We start from the raw sequence: 21,721 nt of genomic DNA on the forward strand, positions 1-21,721 counted from the left end.
ACCAGGGATTGAACCCAGGGATGCTTAACCACTTAGCCACATTCCCAGCCTTTTAAAAAACATTTTATTTAAAGACAGGGTCTTGCTAAGTTGCTTAGGTCCTCACTAAGTTGCTGGGGCTGGCTTTGAACTTGCGATCCTCCTGCCTCAGCCTCCTGAGTATTTCTTGTCCCAGCCTCTTCGTCTCTCTCTGTCTCTGCTTCCCAGTCGCCAGGAGCTGAGCTGCTTTCTTCTGCCACAGCTTCCGCCATGATGTTCTGCCTCGCCTCAGGCCAGAGCAACAGAGCCCACCCACCACGGCCTGAGACCTCCGAAACTGTGAGCCAAAATAAATCTTTCCTCCTCTAATCTGTTTTTCTCAGATATTTTGTCAGTGATGCGAAACAGACTCTCAGCGATCTCTTCTCTCCGTCCCCACGGTAATGCCTGGGTGCAGGGATGATCCCTTCCCACTGATAACTGCTGCAACAGCCTCCTCCCTGTTCCTTCTGCCTCTAGTTCTACCTCCTAGTGTCTTCTCCATATTTCTGTTGAGGCAGACAACCCTCGGGCTCCGGCCCCATCACCTCAGCTTTCCTTCTATGGCACCAGGCCCCGGCTCTGCCTTCTTCCTAGTCTCGTCTTTCTGCATGCCTGACCGCCCACTCCACTGGTCAACCATCCTGAAACAAATCACAGAGCTCTCTGTGGCTCAGCTTGGAAGCCACCTCCGGGAGGCCCTCCCTGGTTCCCTTGGTCTGGACCTGGTGCCACCCCAGGCTGTTTCCTTAGCCTCAGGGATGACCTCATCACATTCTCTGGCAGTCGTCCACTCATTGGTCCTCTGGATGGACGGCAGCCCCGCCCCCAGAGGAATATGTCTCACTGGCAGCGGCTTCTCCACAAGTTTATGGAGGCCTACTACACGCCACATGCTGGGTGAGGCGCTGTGGCTCTGATGGCGGAGAAGCCCTGGTGCTGGTGTTTACCATACACTCCAGGGTCCTCACACACAGAAAGCACAATTTCACATTCATATCAGAAAGGAAAGATGCTCAATTCTGTAATGAGGCGACTGAGGCTGGCGGGGTGTCAGGGGAGACTAAGATCTGAGGCAGAAGTCCATGGGCAGAGGCTGGGGAGCATTCCAGGCAATGGCCTGTGTGGGGAGGGGGACTGGCATGTCCAGAGGTCTGAGAGAAGGGCTGGGTGGCTGGAGTCCCAAGGGGGAGGGACAGACAAGTTGCAGGAGGCTGGAAGGGTGGGTGGAGGCTGGGCCACCCAGGGCCCTGCAGGTCACCTGAAGGGTTTTGTCTTCATCCTGAGGATAGAGGGAAGGTGCTGATGGATTCCACGATGTTCTGAATCCACTGGCATTCAGGAAAAATCCACTCCCTGGCTGAAGGTGGGAATAGACCAGAGAGGGGACCATGGGGGACAGTGGAGACCACTGAAGGATGCCTGAACGCGTGTCCAGGGAAGGAGGGAGCACCTTAAGCAATGAATCCCTTTGCCTCTGATTTTTCTCTTTGGTCTTCTCATCTGTGGAAAATAACCTAACACTTTTTTTCCCCATCTCACATGATCTTTCATTCCTTATTCCGAACAGCTTCTGGCACCTGTGTTCTCTGCAGATAAATCTTCTGCAACTTTTCCCCAAAGCCTGTTTTCCTCCCTCATGTCAGAGAGGGGACCTTGCAGGTAGCCCAGTACCACGGCCGCCTGCCTTTTTCATATCAACCGTTCTTCCTGGGCCCCCAGAGAACTCCTCCCTCCTCCCACAAACAACTCCAGAGCCCGAGGTGACAGCAGAGCGTGGGTGGCTGCTCAGCAGGGCTGTGTCCATGGAAACCACTGCGCTGGTGGGGGAGCAGCAGGAGGCAGGTGTGCCTTGGCACCCTCCCTGGGAGGCCTGTGACAACTCCTGGAGCCTCTGTGCCCCTGCACAGCTCAGCACCTGGTCCTGGCCATCCTTGATTCCTTCATTCCCTCACATCCAGTCTGCCCGCAAATCCTGTTGCTTCTACCTTCCAAAGACTCTGGTCACTTCTCACCGTCTCCTCTTTCCACTGTGGCCAGTTCTGGTCTCATCTCACTTGGGTCACTGCAGTACTGTCCTAAGTAGTCTTCCTGCTTGTTCCTCCTTTACTCAAAACTACCTGATGTCCTGGGATTCCCCCAGTATAAAAGCCATGTTCCAGTGTTATGTCCTACGTGTCCTCGTGACCTGGTCCCTCATGACTTCTGCGTCACATTCTGTAATGCTCTCTGTATGTCCTCTGCTCTGGTTTGCCTTCAAGAGCTCAGCCTGCTCCTACCTCAGGGCCTTTACACCTGCTGTTCCTTATACCTGGATTGCTCTTTCCAAAGGCATCTGTGAGGCTCACCCTTCTCCAGGTGTCCCTACAAACAAGTTCTCCTCTACGAGGTCTTCCCTGACCCCTCAGTTTTAGATTGTAATTCCACCTAACCTGTGTGCTTCCTTTGCTCCTTCCTGGCTATATTTTTCTCATCTTCTGATATTCTCTGTATTTCACATATTTCTGTGTTGCCTGGTTCTGGCCTCTGGAAGGTGGGCTCCAGCAGGGCAGGATGCTCACCTGTTTGTTCAGGTGGCACTTCCACATCCTCCAGGAGGGCCTGGCACATAGAGGCATGCAGGAGGCATCTGTGGAAGGACTGATGGGAAACCTGAAGCAGGCCCAGGCTCCTGGCTCTGGGCCTCCCTGACTCTGACGACTGTGCTCCCCAGCACTTCCTCTGGTGGCTTTCCTGTCCTTATGTTCCACATTGCAGTGTTTCTCTGGGTCCTTTGGGCTCAGATCTTGGCTATGCCCCACTGCAGAATTTCACAGCCAGTTTTCATCACTTCTTGGGGGTGCTGTCTCCACTGATCCAGGCGTGGCTGAGCCACAACCCTGGCCTCCAGATTCTCAGCCTGGGCCTCTCCAATGCCCCTTTGGTCACAGCCCAGTGTGACCTTTCTTTGCTTGCATGGAGCCACATCTGGGTCCAGATTTGCTTTCTGGACCCAGGCTCCAGATGTTCATCTCCTGATGATTTCCCCTGGGTATGCAGCTATGCTTAGTGCTCTGGTTTCTACTGTCCAGCAGGCATCTGCCTTGAGTCCCAATCCCCCTCTTCCTTCCCCTCAAAATCTGACCTGTGATACTCCTCAACCCTGGCCATGACATGTTTTTGAGGAAAGGCCTGAAACTGAACTGTTATCTTCATGTCTTTGGAAGAACTCTCATTATTTTAATTTCTTTTTTTTTTTTTAATCCAAAGTAGATATTTAGTTAAGCATCAGTTCAAGGGTAGATATAAGGATGAACAAAGTGTGGCTACATTTCTCTCTTCTTGTTATTGCCTTCTGCTAACTTTATTTATTTACTTATTTTGGGTACCTGGGATTGGACTCCAGGGCACTCAACCATTGAGCCACATCCTCAGCCCTATTTTGTATTTTAATTAGAGACAGGGTCTCACTGAGTTGCCTAGGGCCTCACTGTTGCTGAGATTGACCTTGAACTCAGGATCCTCCTGCCTCAGTCTCCCCAGCCACTGGGATTACACGTGTGCCACCATGCCCAGCTGCCTTCTGCTAACTTTAAATATACTCACTATAAATAACCAGCAAAGGCCCCTCCAACCCATTCTTACCAATGCAATCCAAGATCCAGCCAACTGTCCCATCTCCTCCACAGGCCAGAACACGGAAGTCTGGAGTATCACGGAAGAAGTTCAAGCTGGGAAATAGAAGAAAGTCCATGTTAGTCTTGTCACTAGGCTTGAATTTTTGAGTTAGAGTCTCTCTGTTCCCCGGGAGTATGTTAAGATCTCGATTCTTTTTTGGAGTTGAAAGGGTCACTTAATGTTCTGAAACTAGAAATTATTATGCATTGCCACTGAGTATGTAGAAAAATCCCAGAGAGCTATCCTTGTATAAGGAGAATCTGACTCAACATTCAACATAAATAGAAAGCAGTTTTCTAGAAATTCTCTGTGATTTGGGCAGAGAAACCTACAGTTTGCACAATACAAATAACCCCCAATATTTTGACTCCTTTTGAATTCTCCTGCTTGTTATGTCCTTGCAACCTCCCCTTTAAGGAAGATGCCCTGAATTGGCTGAATTCATTTTGCAATTTTATGGGTCCAGAGCTAATTGGAGAAATCACCCCATTTTCCCCAGAAGTTTTAACTCTAATTTAGAGCAGGCTTCTCAACCAGGGGTCCATCAATCTCCAAGGAGGGTCTATGGATAGAATTCAGAAAGTCATGAACTTGAAGAAGAATATATTACATTCATGTCCTCCCTAACCTCTCACTGAGATTTACTATTTCCTTAAATTATGACTGTAGGCAACAAACCACAGACTTATTAACAATACCTATGACTTTGGCAGCAATCAAAATCAAAGATATTTTTAGAGTGTGGCATATCTCAACCTATCATGTATGTTCATTGCTGCTTTGAATTTGCAATAGTTATTTGACCTGGCTATGGATGTTCTATATAATGTGTTGATAATGCATTTGTAGACCCATATCACCAATTTATTTTTTAGTGTATCGGTACATATTTTTCAACATAATTATCTTCTCCAGTAATCTTGTATTATTTTATTTTGTGTATTAGGAAATAATATTCCAAGGAGGGATCCATAGTCTTTACTAGACTGGCAAAGGGGTATCTGGCATAACATGGTTAAGAAATCCTGTTTTAGAACAGAAGTGACCTGTGAACACCTTGGGTGAGACTCAGAATCTAAGGTCATACTTCTTCTCTGCCCAGCCTGGTGGTCTGAGAAGACCCCTGGGGCTCTCTGAGTCATGGATGCCTGTGAAGGCAAATTAATATTTCTTCTTTTCCATCTCTCTTGCAGAACTCTGCTTTCCTACAAGAAGTGAATTCTGAATGGAGGCTCCCTTCAGCCAGATGGCCTGTCTGATTACAGATGGATACACTCATCAGAGACACTCGGGACCCACCAGCACTGGGAGTAGGCCCTGACCTGTTACCCATGGTAAAACATATCAAAAAGGTTAAGCCAGAGGACTGCATTCCAGTATTGAAATACCCAAGAGGAGGGTGGGCTGGTGAAGGCACTTGTGGGCTGCAGCTATCCAACAAAAATGGGCAATCATGGCAACCAAGGCAGAAACCTCAGCAGTCTAGATGAATTCTGCTTTCAAATTAGTTTTATAGTTAAATTGTGGTAGGAGTAATGAATCTGCTCGCACATTTCTAATTTTAACCTGTTTTTGTCCTGCCAGTGCTATAAATAACAGCTTTGTGTCAGACAATCAAAGACAGGGGCGGATTCTATTTTTTGGTCTTTTCTCCAGCCAGCCCCTTTGAGGGGTCTCCTGGAATTCAGAGTTAGAACTGCAGGTTAAGATGAGGGAAAACCCAGCTAGTTGTGCACAGCTCGAGGCGGAGACTGGCCAGGAGGTGGCGCTAGAGCACCGATTCTGACTGGGAAGAGCCCAGTCTTTCCGTGCCTTCTGGCGCCACGCTGGGGAGCCCTCCAATTACAGGGTCTGGAAATTCCTCATGATAGCTGCGGCACAGGGCCCAGCTCCTCCTATCAGAACTCCAGTCACAATATAAAGCACTTCCTTTTCTCCAACCTTCTGCTAAAGAGCAGGGAAACAGCAAGAGGAGTAGCAGGAGAAGGGCCACAGGGAGTGTAACCACCTCAAAAATGGATCATCCAGAAAAACAATGATTTCATTGTATAACCAAGTGTCTTGATCCTCAAATGCCCCCATAGTGGAACAGAGGGTGGACCTCTGAGTAGCCACATAGATTTCCAAAATGCTAGTGATAAGAACACTTTCTCCTACCTGGGGTTGACTAAGAAGACGCCCGCTAGCACAGCTTTACCATCAAGTTAAAATATTTCACCAGTCGCCTTCCTAGCAATCACAGGAATGGTATATACAATTTCCCCATCTTATAGACCAACTCCTTTATTTTGGGGACAAGGTAGGAAGCCACTTCTCAGAGTTAGCCATAAGGGGTGATTCTGAACACATCCAGAAGAGTGTGATGTGAGAAAGATAAAAGGCATCCATGGTCTTTTCAGGGATGAAACACATTAAAAAGGTGACAAAAGAAGGTATCTTCTGCAGAGGTTAGAAGAGAGGGATGAGAAATAAAGATATTGTCTCCATACCCTGGAGTAGGTCCCCCATTGTCCAGGTTGAAAACTTGTTTGGGGTTGAGCAGGTAGTGGAATTTCCGAAGAATTCTATGGGGGAGAAAAAGAGAGAGAAAAAAAAAATTTAGAGGGTAGGGGAGGAAAATGTCATTGCAAAAAGTCACATTAGGGTGACCCCTTTTCTCCTTGTCTTCCTCCACTCTTGGGATTCACCAAGACCAGCAGTGGGTGGGTGCCTGGGGTGGGGATGATCTTACACTTAAAAGGCAAAAGAAAAAGAAATCAGTAGTCAGATTGAGCATCCTTTTAAATGTGAGATGGGAGAAGAGTGCCTGCAGACCTAGTATATCCCAGGTCTATCTGGCATCACCACATCCTCACCCCTTGGTCCAAGGCTGCCCCTACATCTAAGATTCCAACTCCCACCCCAGGAGCCTCACCCCTTCTTTGCAGAGAACAGAGCAGAGAAACCCAGAATTTCTTCCTCAAGAAGACTTTCTCCCAAATGTTCTGTGTGGCTGGGGCAGTGTGATGTCTGGAGGTATCAAAGGACCCCCTAGAGAAAGGCCCCTACAGCCCCCAATCAGGAGCAAATTCAGGAGGAGCTGGGCTTGGACACCTGAAGGGGAGCGACCACATCTGGGCCTGATCTCAGGGCTCTAGTTGGAGACTAATTAGGTCCCTTGGACCAGAACGGGGGTCCTCATAGTTCTTGTTTAGCTCTACTTATTCTTATTTCATAACATGGATTCCAGATCACTGTCATCTGCTCATCACCCTGGAACTGAACAGCCTCCAAGGCAGAAGTGGCTCTCTCTTCCCACTCTGCTTAGCAATCCCCAGTTTCCAGACAAGGGGGCATTTTCTTCACTCCTGAGGTGGGTGCTCTGCATTCTCAGGGATGAGAACAGGTCAGGTGAGTCCTGCCGTCTCTTTAACCAAGAAAAGACATGTGAGACTCGGAGGGAAGAGGCTTCTCAGGATTCAGTCTGAACTCTGCAGTGGCTCATGAGATAGGCGCTGCGTTAAGCACTGGGCTATCCTAATTCTTAAAATAACCTAGGAGAGGAGATATTGTTATCTTCCTAAGGCCCGGGGGCCAGGAGATGAAGGCCCAGTGGTGGTGCTGGGATTTGAGCCTGGGTCTCCACTCCGCTGTGGTCAAGGGGAGGAAGGGGCTTGTCTTAGCCATTCCACTTTGAAAGAGAAGAGAACATACCTTTCTCCTTGTCTCCCTCCACTCTTGGGATTCACCAAGACCAGCAGTGGGTGGGTGCCCGGGGTGGGGATGATCTTATACTTAAAAAGCAAGAGAAAAAGAAATTAGGTCTGCTTTTCCAGAGAGCAGGGTGGGGGAGACGAGAGCTTGATGCTTAGACAGCTTCGGAAAGGTGGATAGGAAGCAGGCCCAGGCATGGAGGAGAGGTGATGGGGGAGGCAGGTCTTTGTCCACTGGCTGAGTGTTCTGAGGGGCCAAGCGGCTACGTGTTTCCAGCTCAAGTGGCCTTTCAGTGGTGCTAATGGCAATGAGGGTTTGAGATTGGGATCAGAGATGGGGCAATGGCACTGTAGCTTCAAGTCATTCAACAACGGTGTGGCATTGTGCCCACATCACAAGATTAAATTCTGTGAGGGACACAACTGAACGCAATCCTAGAACGTGTGGCCATCTGGTCACACACATAAATAAAATAACACTCATGGAGTGAAAAAAAATCACTTCCACTCTGGCACCTTCTAGATTCGCATTTCCAGACCCAATTTTCCTCTTGAGCTTGTCCTGCATTTCTGACTCCCCGGAGCCGCCTTCAAGTGGACGTTTCCCATCACTACCAGGTCAACATGCCCCAACCTGACTTATCTTCTTTTCCCATCAAACTGATCTTCTCCTGGTTCTGTGCTCCTGATAAAGGTACTGTTATTCATCCAGTGTTTCAGGGAAGATCCTAATCTGCCAAGTCTTCCCCTGGAATGTCCTTTCATCTCTAGCAGCTGTCATAGAACCCATGCTGCTTGGGTGTTTTCCATTCCAGGGAAGTCCTATATGTTGCCCGCTTCCCAGAACACCATGTCAGGCACACCACTCCTGGGCAAACACCTTTAGTGACACCTCACTGCCCAGGGGATAACATCTGTATCTCTGAACCTGGCATCAAGGCCTTCTGGATCTCACCCCATTCCACTGCTGTGGTCTCATTTCTTCTAACCCCAGCTGCAGTTCCAGCCCAACCCTGCTTGCACCCTTCAGGGAGTGTCTCCTAAATTCTCTCCCATGCATCTGATCACCATTCTCCTCCTGTTCTCTACCCTGAAATGCTCATTTCCTTCTTTGTGACTTCTTAAAAAAAAAAAAAAATCCAAACGACTTTTCATCCTTAGGACCCAACTTCAGAGCCATCTCCTCTATGAAATTCCCCTCAATCATGGCAACTGAAGCTTTTACATTTAAAACATGTCATATCTTTTGGAGTTTCTTTTGTTGTTTATTTGTATTTGTCTTTTACTGTCTTAGGTAAATGTCTCAAGGCATTATTAACTGGATTTTCAATGCTTCAGGAGCAGGGCAGGGTGTGTGTATAACCCTCTTCCCAAGGGCCCCTGGCACCAGACACAGCAGCAGGCGATCAATAAGCACTTGTGGATTCAGCTGAATGACATTCTGACACAGAGGCAGCTCTGCTCCATGTTCAACATCTAATGCCTGCTATCTCAGATCTTAAACTAAAAAAGCCAGCAAACACAGCGTGCCATGTGGTTTGAAGAGAACAGTAGCACTGTTTGTGATTTTTAAGAATTCTCTTAACTGCTCAAGGGACTTGTGACACCCAGAATCATCTTGGAGCCTGAGGAATAAGCCCTTAACTTCCGGAAGTGTTAAAAGTATTCAGCAATCCATACAGCAAGGGTCCTGCCCAATCAGAACTGATGCAGGACAAGCAGAAGAATCCATATCTAACAACTGTTATACCTGCATGCTTGTGTGTGTGTGTGTGTGTGTGTGTGTGTGTTCCACTTGACTTGCTGCCCTTCTGGGTGTCTAGAGCTTTCTCATCTATTAAGGTTCCTCCATTGTTTCAGCTTAATTTTTAAAACAAACAAATCTGCACACTCTCATTTAATCTCGCAGCACCTCCAGGAGGTGAGGAATGCAAGGATTTCCATGACCCTTTTCAAACAAGGAGACTTAGGTCGAGGGTGGAAGAGGAGGCCCTAACTTTCCTATTTCCTTTTCTGGTTCTTTGTACCTCTTCAGGATGCCTTGCTTGCATTCCTTTTGTGGAAGGCAGAAAGAAAAGGTGTTCACTGGTGAGCCTGAGTAAAAACGAATTCTTAAACTTACATTGAAGGATTAAGAACTTTTGGATTTGGCGAACTACGTTTTGACAGTTGTGTTCTGGAGACAGATTGGCAATCTTGGAAAAATCTATTGTCTACTTCTAGGCCACACTTTTGTTATGGTTTAGGAGGTCTGCATACTGAAGGCTTATGTAATTTGCTCCTATAGAGGTGATCAAGCCAATTAGACCAGAGATGGGATCAGCCAACCTCCCTTCTCACCACTTGCCTACAAGTGTGGTGGTCAAAGGTAACTCCAGAGGCCCGGAATAAAGTGTCCTCCTGCGTGACAGAATTGATCAGATGAGAAAGCAAATGTTGAGTACATTTCCTTAGAACCCAAACCCCGGCCTCCCGGCCACTGTCTTGGACCCATTTGGAATAAGCAACTGAACTGCAATCCGTGAGATACCTGCATTATAAGCTCGCCCTTGGCTGCCATACTGCCATCAGACTTTCCACCTTGTCTGTCCTGTGAGGAGAGAGGAAAGACAAGCATCTATTGAAAGAAAAATAAAAACCTAATATAAGGGAAGAGATCTGGTGAAAACAAATGGCTATCAGCTCTGGAGGCTGAGGTAGAGGATGGCAAGTTCAAAGCCAGCCTCAGCAACTTAGTGAGGCCCTATGCAACTCAACAAGACCCTGTCTATAAATAAAATACAAATAAATAAATAAATAAAGCACTGGGGCTGTGACTCAGTGGTTGTGCACCCCTGGGTTCAATCCCTGGTACATACAAACAAAATCAAAAACCCAACAACAAATGACTAGTATCAGCAAAGCCAGGTCAGTGTGAGTAGTTTTTCAATGTGGGACTTTGGATTTCAAGAAAGGAACGCAAACCTATGAGTTTCTCTGGGACTCTCCAGGACCCTGTCAATACTTGATCTGACTTTAACCTTGAGACACAGGCAAGGGACACAGGAGGAGACGTTACTAAAATTGGCAGAAATCTAATTTGTTGATGGAGAAGCTTGGACTATAAAAAGCAAGGTCTCACACTAAGCTTCTCTGCTTAGCATTATCTAATGATACAGCATTCGGTTGTGGTTCTTGGTTTTGTATTTTCAGTATTTATTATTTTATTGAGGTTTACTTAGCTTACAGCAAAATGCTCAATTTGAAATTGGACAGTTTGATGAATTTTTGCATATGTATGAGCCCTTAGAACTGCCGCCCCTCCAAGCATAGCCCTGTGTGACTCCAAGATCACATTGGTTTTGATTGGCTTTTGGATTTTATAGAGAGGGAATCAGAGAGAGTGCCTTTGTTTTATTTGAGTCAAGTTCTTTAATTCAGCATTATTTCTTTAAAATACTGTTTTTGCATGGGAGCACAATTTGTTCTTTCCCACTGCAATGTGGTATTCCATTACATGAATACCATATGCCTATGGGTCTCAAATTATTTGTCTATCCTCCTGTTAATTGTCATTTAGATTTCTTCCAGTTTTGACTGCTATGAATAAAGTTGCCACAAACATTCTCATACATGTCTTACACACATGGAGTAAATGCTTGTACTTCTCAGAAAGATCCACAGAAGGGGAATTGTTGGGTTATGGAGTTTGTATGTTTGATACTGCCAAATGGTGTTCAAAAGGAAAATTTGTATATTTTTAGTGAAAAAAAAAAAAAAACTGGTTAAGTCAAGGTCAAGAAGTGAGGAATCTGTGGAATGTGGCAACAATTTTAAGATGAGAAGAGGAGTTAAATTGGTGCTTGTTTGAAAGAGGAATCTTGTTGGCCTGGTGGTGTGCACTCCTGTAATCCCAGCAACTCAGTAGGGCTGGGGCAGGAGGATCACAAGTTCTTTCCCACTGCAATGTGGTATTCCATTACATGAATACCATATGCCTATGGGAAATAAAAAATAAAAAAGGGCTAGGGATGTAGCTCAGTGATAGAATGCTCCTGGGTTCAATCCCCAGTACCAAAAAAAAAAAAAGAAAAAGAAAGAAAAGAGAGAGGAGTCTTCAATACAGGAGACCAAAAATGTTTCAGGTGAGTATTAAAGGAGTTTAATTTTGCTTCTTTCTTTCTTTTCTCTGGAGTGTTAACACACTCCAGTGAAAGGCATCAAGGTAGGGGTGATCCATGTTTGGACATAGTAGAGAGGTTCCGTAGGGGTAAAGGAGGAGAGAGACCTCACCCTGCTTTAGCTGTACTCTGCCCACAAGGTGCGTAGGGTGAACGTGCTTCCTCCATGGTCCATCTGGACCCAGCAGTTGGGACCAGTTGCATCTGAGGAGTTTTCTCTCACAATTTGGCTGGCACATCCCTGACCCTTTCAAATGCACACTGAAAACACAAACCCTAAGAGTGGCTGGGGAAGCTCTCTGGGGGGCGGGAAGGTCTGAGTGCTGCCTACATCTGAACCACGAACTCAGAGAAGCAGAGCTCTGGCTGGGCAGGAGGACTTACCCTGGTGACAGGACATATCGAGGTGGGCAGCAAAATATGGTCTCTGAGCTCCCCACCATCACACAACGTCGATAATTCACATTTGCGGTGAAACTGGAGGACAAAAGGGAGAGAAGAGTGAGAATGAGTGAAGGTGATCGAGGAACCAGCAGCTCGGAGGGTGCAGAGGTTTGCTGGGAGGCAAGCTGTCTAATGCCCCCTGAACCGTGAGCACGGCTGGCTCTGGAAGGATTGCTGAGAGTGTGTATATAGGTGTGTTGGGGGGTGCCAGGTCTGCCATGGGCAGAGAGAGGAGACCAAGAGCCTCAATGGCTACTGGAGCAAAATGGTCACGAGCGGGCCTATGCCCTGCTCTCCCTGTTGATTCTAGAGCCCTCCTTGGATTTCTGCTCCCCAGGCTTAAAGACTGTGGAAGGGAGATCTCAGTGAGCAAACTTGTAAGTAAACCCTGCAACTCAACCTCTGCATTCTGAGTTCTGCAGTCTGATTTGGAGACACCTCTTCTTGGAGGTTGAAACCTGGTCAGGGGACAAGACATGGCTCTGAGTTGGATGTGGCAGGCAGGTTGGGCAGCTCAGTGGCTGCTAGAGGGGCTCCAGAGGGGCTGTGGACTCTATCTTATGCTGTGGTTGGTGGCGGCAGGCAGAGGCCCCTGGACCGGGCAGTGAGGCTGCTGTAAGGAAAGTGTCTGAGGGGAAGGTGCCCCTTCCTCTGGTGCCTCAAGGGGCAGGCACTCTAGTGGCTAATTCCTCTCCCACTCTGGCAGTGCCCTGGCCTCACATAGGTGAAGTGCGTGGTCTAGCCTATTGTTCCCAGCTGCCTGGGCATGCAGGCAATGGGCTGGACAGCTTCTTAAGCAGCCCTTACTCCCGTGATTCTGGGGGTGTCCCCTCTCTGGGCAGCTTGGTAATTGATGGGAGCACCATTAGACTGAGGGCATGAAACAGAGGCTCTGGGGCCTTCCTAGCCTTATTAGCCTAACTCTGGTTGTTCTCTGGCGGGATGTTCACTGCTCCCAGGCTGCAGCTTGAGCAAAAAAATCACACGGAAAAGAAGCAGGGCCACCTGGGCACCAACCCACCGTCATCCGGCACCACACGCAGTGCCGCGCGGTGACACTCTGGTAGCACTTGATACTTTTGTGGCACCGGTCACACTTGACGGAGGAGTTCCCTTCCACCCACGCGTGCTGCATCACCTGTGGGAGGGAAGCGAAGGATACCAGGGAAGGCAGCAGAACCATGACCCTGGACCGGGGCTGCAGGAGGGTGTGGGAGGAGTCCAGGAGAAGGGAAGGCTCTTTCCTATTTAGATGTTCATAGGATGCTGGCTCCCTCTCTGCCTGACCACCATTGTGCTAATCACAGTAGATGAAAAATCACTGCGTCTGAGTTTTGAATTGCTCATTTGCCCTGGCAAGCAGCCAGAGTGAGCAGCATCTCATCTGGAAGTCCATCTGTCTGTCTTGCAGAATTCCTCGCAGAGTGATGTGCTTGCATGGACCCTTTTCTGGAAGGCAGCACGGAGCAGGGAACATGGGAGGGCCTGGGCTGCAGACAAAACTGGTTGGAGTCACTGATTTTGAACTTCACAGCAGGGTGATTGTTGACCAGTTCCTAGACCTTTCTGAGTCTTAGGTCCTTCATCTGTACAAATTGGTATGATACATCCCACTCCTCAGGTTGTTGGGAGGATACAATAAGAAAACACACTCAGAAGGGCCTCCCTACAACAGTCCCCATCTTTTGAAGGTGCCCACTGTTGGATAACTAACTCACTCCCCACTGCTCAGTCTGAGCTGCTCATCTGAACAATTTAGAAATTTTCTAGAAGTCATAGTGCCCACCCCACATTCTGAATGAATTAGTCTCTTATCATTAATATGTTCTAAAGTGTTCTGAGTGGTCATAACGGGCGGCCATGGTTGAAATGAACTCTAGATGAAGCTTAGACAAAAAGTCCAAGGAAACTAGTGAGGGTCCTAGTTTCACACCAGTTCCTGGAGAGCTAGCTGTAATCTGCTTCCTGCCCAGGAAGTGTAACCAGGGGAGGTTAGCAGCTTGGGAAGCAGGACAGAATGTCTGTAGGTGAATGTGCATGTATAAGTACTGCTAAAGTAATGGCCCCTGACCTCCATCCAAGAGCCAGAATTACCAGCTGGCTCTGCTTGCAATGCCACAGGACTTCTCAGATTTCCATCAAGCTACCCTGAGCTGCAGAAGGAAGAGGATGTGAACCTTGGGGGAAGGTAGGGGTGCAGCATTGAGTGCCCAAATTCAAGCACAGTATTAAAAATACATGAAAATGTACAAGACTATCCCATGTTTGTATTAAATAAGAATAAATGTTTTAAATTGCTTAGCAATTAAATTGCTTGATGGCTCCCACTCTGGAATGTTTTTGGTAAAGATCACAGTTCCAAAAGTTGTGTCACACTCAGTTTGTAGCTTCTCACCTTCTGCCATATTGATTGTTGATAGAGCTAGGTTGGTTAATGGATGTGTCATCTATATGATCACATTGAATTTGCTCTCAGATCATTGTTATTTCTATTTTGCAGAGAGAAAAAGGCAAGGCTTCAGGGAGGTTAAGTGACTGGCCCTAGGTTCCAAGGCTGGTAAGTGGCCAACCAGGGACCCACAGCCAGGTCTCTGACTCCAAGTCCAGGGTCGTCTCCCCAGTGCCACATTGCCTTCTCCAGCCTCTCTGGGATCTGAAGAGATGGTGAGGGACTCGGGGTGTCCCTGCAGGCTCAGAAAATTGTGAATGTGCCCTGTTGGCCTCTCAGTGACCTCACTCTATTCTGAGTGGCAGGCAGCCAGAGTGCAGGCACAGGGCCTGAGCCCAGGAGGCACGCCAAGTGCCCCGGTGGAAAGCATGGGCATGGAAAGGGGTGTACATGGGGTGGTGTGGAGGGAGTAGACAAGAGGCCATGCGGTGTCCATGAGGCATGCAGAGGATTCCCCAGAGGTGCCCTTCTCTCTCAGGAGTACTTCCGTGGGAGGGGTGGGTACCACTCCCACCTGCTAAACATCTCCCAACTCAGCTTCCTCAATGGAATCTTCCTTTTGCAGCAATGCAGAGTGCCCTGCCCTTAATTTTAAGGACACTCAATTTCCAGACTCAGCAAATGGCACCACTCAATGGCCAAGAAAGAAACCTGGGAGCCCTACCTCTTCCTCTCTTTCATTCTCTCATCACATCACCAAGTCCTAGTTACCTCCAAATTACCTCTCACTCAGTCTCTCCTCCTTAGTCAATGGAACAGTCAATACTCAATGATCTGCATGGCCCCAGGGATGTCAGCACAGACATGGCCTCAGCCATGCAGACCCCACCCAGAGGGGCCCTCAATGCAACACTTGCCTTTTGCTTTAATTATGCCAAGAATTTCCCCCGCTGTGATTTCTTTCTTACACCATGCTCAGAACAATTTACCTGACTTGCAAATTCAATCACTCCTTGATTGAAGCTCTTTGAGGACCCTGTGGCTGCACAGAAAACTCCTTTCCAATTCCTGAGCTGACCTTACAAGACCACTTCCAGGTGGAGTCTCTTTCTGAATAATACCTCCTGTCACTTCCCTTTAAGCACCCTCTGTTCTAGCCCCACCAAACTAAGTACAGATCCCAGAATAAGTCATGTCCTGGGCCTTTACACACTCTTTCTGCCTGGACTGCTTTTACTCTTCAATACCTCTTGAAGTCCTCCTGATAATAGCTTTAGGGCACAACTCAAATGCCACCTCCTTTGTGAAACTTTCCCTGGCTCCTCATCCGTGCCTCAATCGTATGTTCCACAGAGCCTTATTATGATGGCACACCTCACTGCTGTGCACTTGCTGACATGTCTGTCCTTCCCTGTACACTGGGCAGTGCTTGAGCAGTCTGGGGACTTCCTCTTATAATCTGCGTGCCCACTAGCACAGTGCCAGGCAAGTGGTGGGCCCCAGAGAGATGCTGAATGGATTGATGGATGAATAGGATGATTTAAGGGTGATCCTCAAAGCACAGAAGGGATGGGAGAAAGCTCCCAAAGCCCCTCCTGCCCAGGACTCTGTGTGATGGACATGTTGCCCCAGATGCAGCATGCAGTAGAACAAGGCACCAGGTGTCACCAACCTCACCGCTCCTTTTGGCTTTTGAGCACGTTTTGACACACCCAGGAATGTTTTTGGATACACAGCGCTCATGGACAGTGTATTTACAATCTACAAAGAAAAAAAAATAATAAGAAAGATATTTGAGTGACTATCTAAGGAAGAGCCATCCCCCAACCTCCCAGCCAAGGCCTGTATCTCCTGCTGGATCTCCTCCTGTATCTCCTCCTGTGAAGGGCTGGGGACATGTGGAGCTGGCCTCATCTAATGGACATTCAACAGCCTCCTACTGTTCCTTGAGCAGAGTCCCCAGTCATCTTCCAGTTCTGCTCCTGTGTCTCCACCTGGGCACACTACCTTCCTCTGTGAGCAGCGAATGCAGCAGGGAAATGTCCCCAGAAAGGGGAGAGTGAAATATCATCCTGCTTACTATGCCCATGTCATATCATGGCATGTCAGGGAAGTTGGGGAGTGGACAGAAAGACCAGGGGTCTCTGGGAAGGCAGGCCAGGTTCATCTCTGACTCTGCCATTTGTAAGTCCACGTAATATTGGGTAAATTGTTTTATCTCTCTGAAATTGAGGGTTTTCTGCCAAATGGGCATAAATAGTCTTTTTCTTTGTAGGGATTTTGGCAGCATTAAATGATATAATTTACGTGAGGCACCATGTGCCTGGGTCAGAATAGCTATTCCAAATTACCACTGTTGTTTCTACTATTATGCAAATGGAAGAGGTCCACAGGCCTGGAACTTAAGAGGAATGAGAACTGGTCAATGCAAAGTGCCAAGAAGGGGGATTTGAATGGGGCAAAAGGTCACTGGACACCTTCTTTAAGTTTGCTGAGGACTGATCTTGATGGACAGCAGGCCCAACTCCACTAAGATGACCTTTTGCTGAGGTCACATGTGCAGATTAGAGGATCTGGACCACATGAAGGGACTTCCTTACTCAGTCTTTTTTTTCTTTTTGGTTCCAGGGATTGAACCCAGGGGTGCTTAACCACTAAGAAACTTCCCTAGACCCTTTAAGACAGTTTTTAGTTTGAGACAGGGTTTTGCTAGGTTGCTGAGGGCCTCACTAAGTTGCTGAGGCTGGCGTTGAACTTGCGACCCTTCTGCCTCAGCCTCCTGAACTGCTGGAATTACAGGGGTGCACCACCTCATCCAGCTCCTCACAGCCTTTGGTAGATTTCAGCTACTACTGATGTCCCTGTCTCGAGGTGGTTGGCAGGGCTGTGTGACCCCTTCAAAGACTTCTTGTGGGAGCCCCTTTCTCCCTGCTCCCCATGTCCCCTTCTTCCCTGTCACCCTTTCTTTCTCCTTCTTATTCACCTGGTTCTCCTGTTCATCTTTCCAGTCTCTCATTCCCCTTTTTCTATCATCTCTCACTTGGGGTTTTTTCTTTACTAAATGGGTTGTCAAGTGAAACAAATGTCTCGCTTTAATTCTGATTGTTTTTACAGAATCTAGAATGCATTGTTTCACTAATTCAAAGCTAAGCAAAACAAAACAGGTTCCTTTGAACATAAACATAAACATTTACCCAACGAAAATCAGTATGAGATGCTTTTGAATTACATATGAACTTATTTTTTCTAGGGGATCAGTGGCCCATTGACTCCAACCCTACTACAGGTCTTGTCCATTTGATGCTAAGATAGCACATAGAGGCCTTCTTTAACCCTGCTGCTGGAACAAGAAGAGTGGTCCCTCAAGCTCAGAAGCAGAGAGACCTCGATTTTCCCTAGAATGGCCAGACCAACCATGCACAGAGCAGCACAGCGAAGTGGGGAAGAGGTTTAGGGGAAGTTTACTCACAAATGCAGCAGAGGCCTTGCTTCCGCACCCCCATCAGCATGATGTGGCAGAAGTTGCAGTAGGTTGGCTTCTTAAAATGCTTCATGGTCCAGGCATGCCTCCCGTCCCCTTTTGAGCCCTGCAGGGGTACAGGAGGTGAGACCCTGAGCCTTCAGCCCCAGCTAGAGGAAGTGGGTGAGGGTGCCTCCTGCATGTTCTTTTTTTCTAAACAGGACTCTTGTATATGGAAGGTAAGTCATTTGTTTTTAAAATTGTTTTAAATTCAAATAAAAAGTTCTTTTTGTGTTTTGTAAAATTAACAAACATTAAAAACAAGAATACCTAAATGGGAATGTGGGAGAATTAAATAAGCCCTTTTCAAATGGCCAGTGGAAGTGTAAATTGGAACAATTTGATTTATCTACATACCTACCTACCTATCATCTATGTCTGTCTCTATCACCTGCTTATCTGTTAAATGTTTACAACTTTTGACTTGTAATTTTCCCTTCTGGGTCTCTCTCCTAAAGAAAGACAGATGAGCATTTTTGTGCTCTGCTGAGTGTTTAACCCAGCATTACTTAAAATAACGAAAAACTGGAATGTCCTAAAGTCTCCAAATTACTAAAAGATTAATGGTAGTACACTGATATGACTTCATGTTAGAGGGCAACCAAAAAGTCATTTAAAGAATTATCTAATGGCATGAGAATGTGTTCATGATATATTGCTGAGTGAAAAAAACCAAAAGGTAAATTTCATGAGATATATATATATATATATTTATATATTTATTATTATTTTATTTATTTATTTATTTATTTATTTATTTATTTATTTAGTAGCAGGGATTGAACCCAGGGACATTTAGCCACTGAACCCATCCCCAGCCCTTTTTAAAAATATTTTATTTAGAGACAGGGTCTTGCAAAGTTGCTTAGGGTCTCACTAAGTTGCTGAGGCCAGCTTTGAATTTGCGATCCTCCTGCCTCAGCTTCCAGAGCTGCTGGGATTACAGGCATGCGCCACTGCACCCACTTGATGATATATTCTGATTTCAGTCTTTGTGAACTAAGATCTTTGATGGAAAGGAGTTTCACTGATCTGTCAACAGAGGTTAGCTATAGCTGACAGCATTGTGCATTATTTTGTTCTCTAATTTCTCTTCTATATTTTCCAAATTTTCTACTCTATATACTAGTGTTTGAATAGAGAAAAAAATAGTTTAGTAAAAATAATGTGCTCCTTGTACAAACTTTCTGCACACAGAAAAAATAGTAAAGAGCAAGACACAGAAGGAGAGGGATCATCTCCAGATTTGGCTCAGAGGTGAAATCATCTTTACCCACTACACAGATCACGTTCCACACAATCACACATCTTCTGGGGAACACCAAATCTCCCACCTTGTGGCCCTGGGAGTTCAGTGTGGCTCCAGGCTGTGGCTTTAGGACATCCCTCCCCACATATACTAGTTCTGAAGACTCCATCACAAGAGTATCTCTGGGACTGGTCTGAAGGGAAAAACTATGGTAGGTAATAAGGTGATGGGGACCCACAGTCAGGGACATACAGTCCAATGTGCAGGAAGTCCAGACCTTACTTCTGGCCACTTATGCCTTTGTACTGGTCACTGTGGTCAGTCCTACTTCTGGCCCCACACTCCTGCTTATGGTCTCTGCAGCAGCCCACATTCTTTTCCAAATGCTGGTCTTCTCTTCCCCTGGTCCAGGTGAAGCTCATTCCTTCTCACCACCTCAAAACCCGGCTTCTTCCAGACCTGAGTTTTACAGAATTAATGTCCCTTCATCTAAGAGTCTCCACTTCAGGAAAGAGATACAAATGGATAATGATTTACCAGATGACTGATTCATCCATTCAATCGGCAAACATCTATCTCAAGGTTTTATTTTTTATTTTTGCAAGAATTAAATTAAATAATGTAAGTGAAGCTCATAATCCACTGCCAAGTACATTAAAATTTTTATTAAGTTCCTACTCTGCAACAGCTACTGGAGACATGAAAATAAATAGAGTGCATATTTAGGAGTAAGGAGATTAGATTGATTCCTAATCTACAGAGGAGAAACAGAGACTCTTGGACTATAACTAGCCCGTGACCATCTAGAGAATAAGTGAGGGGGTCAGTAGTTGAACTGGGGGGTCCAGCTGGTTTCAGAGCCCAGGCTCCTTCCAGGCCTCTCTCCTACCTCCGCCACCCAGGGTTTCCCTTCATGGACAGAAAAGAAGTTACAGCCCTTTTCAGAAGATCCAGCTTCTTCATGCATCTGAAAGGACTATCATTTCATCTGAAAATATCCTTATTCGCTAAGTCAATCAGCTGGCTCGGCTTTCTCAGCTGCTGCTTTTCTAGATACAAGAAGCCAATGGACAATGACTTGGAGCCAGGAAACGTTTCTGCTTAGGTTACAGCACCATCATGTGGTTTTTTCATTTCTGCACATGGGAGGCAGTAGCCTCCATGTTTTATGCCACTGCTACAATTTCACCCAGAGAGAGAGAGAGAGACTGTTTTACATATGTCCTGTTCACAGATGCCCAGACTCCTCAGTGATCATCTGTGGGGTTGGAGGAGGCCAAACAAGCAATAGGACATTGATACATGTTAAAAATTTACTTAAGGGACTGGGGCTGTGGGCTCCGTGGTAGAGCACTTGCCTAGCAAGTGCTAGGCCTGGTTCAATCCTCAGCACCACATAAAAAGAAATAAGCAAAATAAAGGTAAAAGGAAAAAGATGTAGTCATTGCCTTAAAAATGTTTTATTTAAAGTATATATTTAAAAATGAATGCAGGCCAGGCGAGGTGGCTCACACCTGTAATCCCAGCAGCTATGGAGGCTGATACAGGAGGATTGTGAGTTCAAAGTCAGCCTCAGCAATGGTGAGGTGCTAAGCAATTCAGTGAGACCCTGTCTCTAAATAAAACACAAAATAGGGCTGGGGATGTGGTTCAGTGGTTGAGTGTCCCTGAGTTCAATCCCCTGTACCTAAAAAAAAAAAAAAAAAGAAAGAAAGAAAGAGAAAGCATAAAAGCTTTTGATTAACAAAAATCAAATTTGCTTTTTATTTTCACTTGCCATTTTTGCTGATATAATTTATATCAAAATAAGGCTGATTTAGCATTTGGAAGAATGTTGAAGAAATAGTCAGGTTCTCTCTCCTCTAGCCAGAAAATAGTGACTGCTCTCATGCAGAGATGGTGGTATTTTGAACCTCACCAAGTCCAAATAGGGCAAAAAAACAGAAATGGGTTCATTGTGATGAAAATGTTCTATCTCCATTTCCCAAATGAGGAAAACCAAACAATGGCATTGGGACAGCACCCAGGCAGAACTTCCATTTTGATGGAAGTATTGATAGAAGAAAGCTTACTCATTTGAGCACCCAGTTCCTGGCTCATGTGGGTTTTTGTACATATTGTTTCATGAGGGGTCTGATGTTACAGAATGTGGCAGGTGGCCTCTGGTGCAGACCTGGTATGTGCTCTTGGGTGAGTCCTTTACCTCTCTAGACCTTAGTTTCTAAAATGGAAGGGACAAACCAGGAATGACAAGGTCTTTTCTGCCTCTAGGGCTCTAAGAATTAAGAAAGGAGTTGTGTAGATCCTGGTTCCTTGATCACCACTTAGCACTTGGGAAGAACTGGACATGCTGCAAGACAGGGCATGACTCTTAGCTCCTGAGCTTTGGAAATAAAGGCTCCACTCTAGTCCTGAGTTGCAGGCCTGTGGGATGGAGTTATGGGCCATGATAGTCAGCTTGAGGCTAACCCAACTTCACTTTCTATTTTCTCTCTATGATACTTCAGAAATCTCAAAGGAGTGGTCACACAACCTGTATGACTGTTCTGGTAAATCCTTAATGTCACCATTTACCCTTCTGCAGGGTAATTT

General features: G+C 46.5%; 1 protein-coding gene across 5 annotated transcripts in view; it reads right to left on the minus strand.

Annotated features, from left to right (window-relative positions):
- Dgkg (diacylglycerol kinase gamma) overlaps window positions 1-21,721 on the minus strand; it is a 199,803-nt gene that overhangs the window by 107,441 nt on the left and 70,641 nt on the right. For 4 of the 5 annotated variants that reach the window (XR_007347931.1, XR_007347932.1, XM_015499958.2 and 1 more), the window contains exons 10-17: window positions 17,830-17,947; window positions 16,033-16,121; window positions 12,993-13,109; window positions 11,912-12,004; window positions 9,898-9,957; window positions 7,369-7,448; window positions 6,165-6,239; window positions 3,643-3,728 (exon numbers count right to left, since the gene is read on the minus strand). Coding sequence is in view for 2 of the 5 variants with exons in the window: in XM_015499958.2 (XP_015355444.1) it covers window positions 3,643-3,728; window positions 6,165-6,239; window positions 7,369-7,448; window positions 9,898-9,957; window positions 11,912-12,004; window positions 12,993-13,109; window positions 16,033-16,121; window positions 17,830-17,947 (718 nt within the window). In the remaining 3 variants the exon portion in view is untranslated. The remainder of the gene's footprint in view (window positions 1-3,642; window positions 3,729-6,164; window positions 6,240-7,368; window positions 7,449-9,897; window positions 9,958-11,911; window positions 12,005-12,992; window positions 13,110-16,032; window positions 16,122-17,829; window positions 17,948-21,721) is intronic. The other variant, XR_007347933.1, reaches the window with a different exon arrangement.

Source organism: Marmota marmota, unplaced genomic scaffold (assembly GCF_001458135.2).
Source record: "Marmota marmota marmota unplaced genomic scaffold, marMar, whole genome shotgun sequence".
NCBI lineage: Eukaryota > Metazoa > Chordata > Mammalia > Rodentia > Sciuridae > Marmota > Marmota marmota.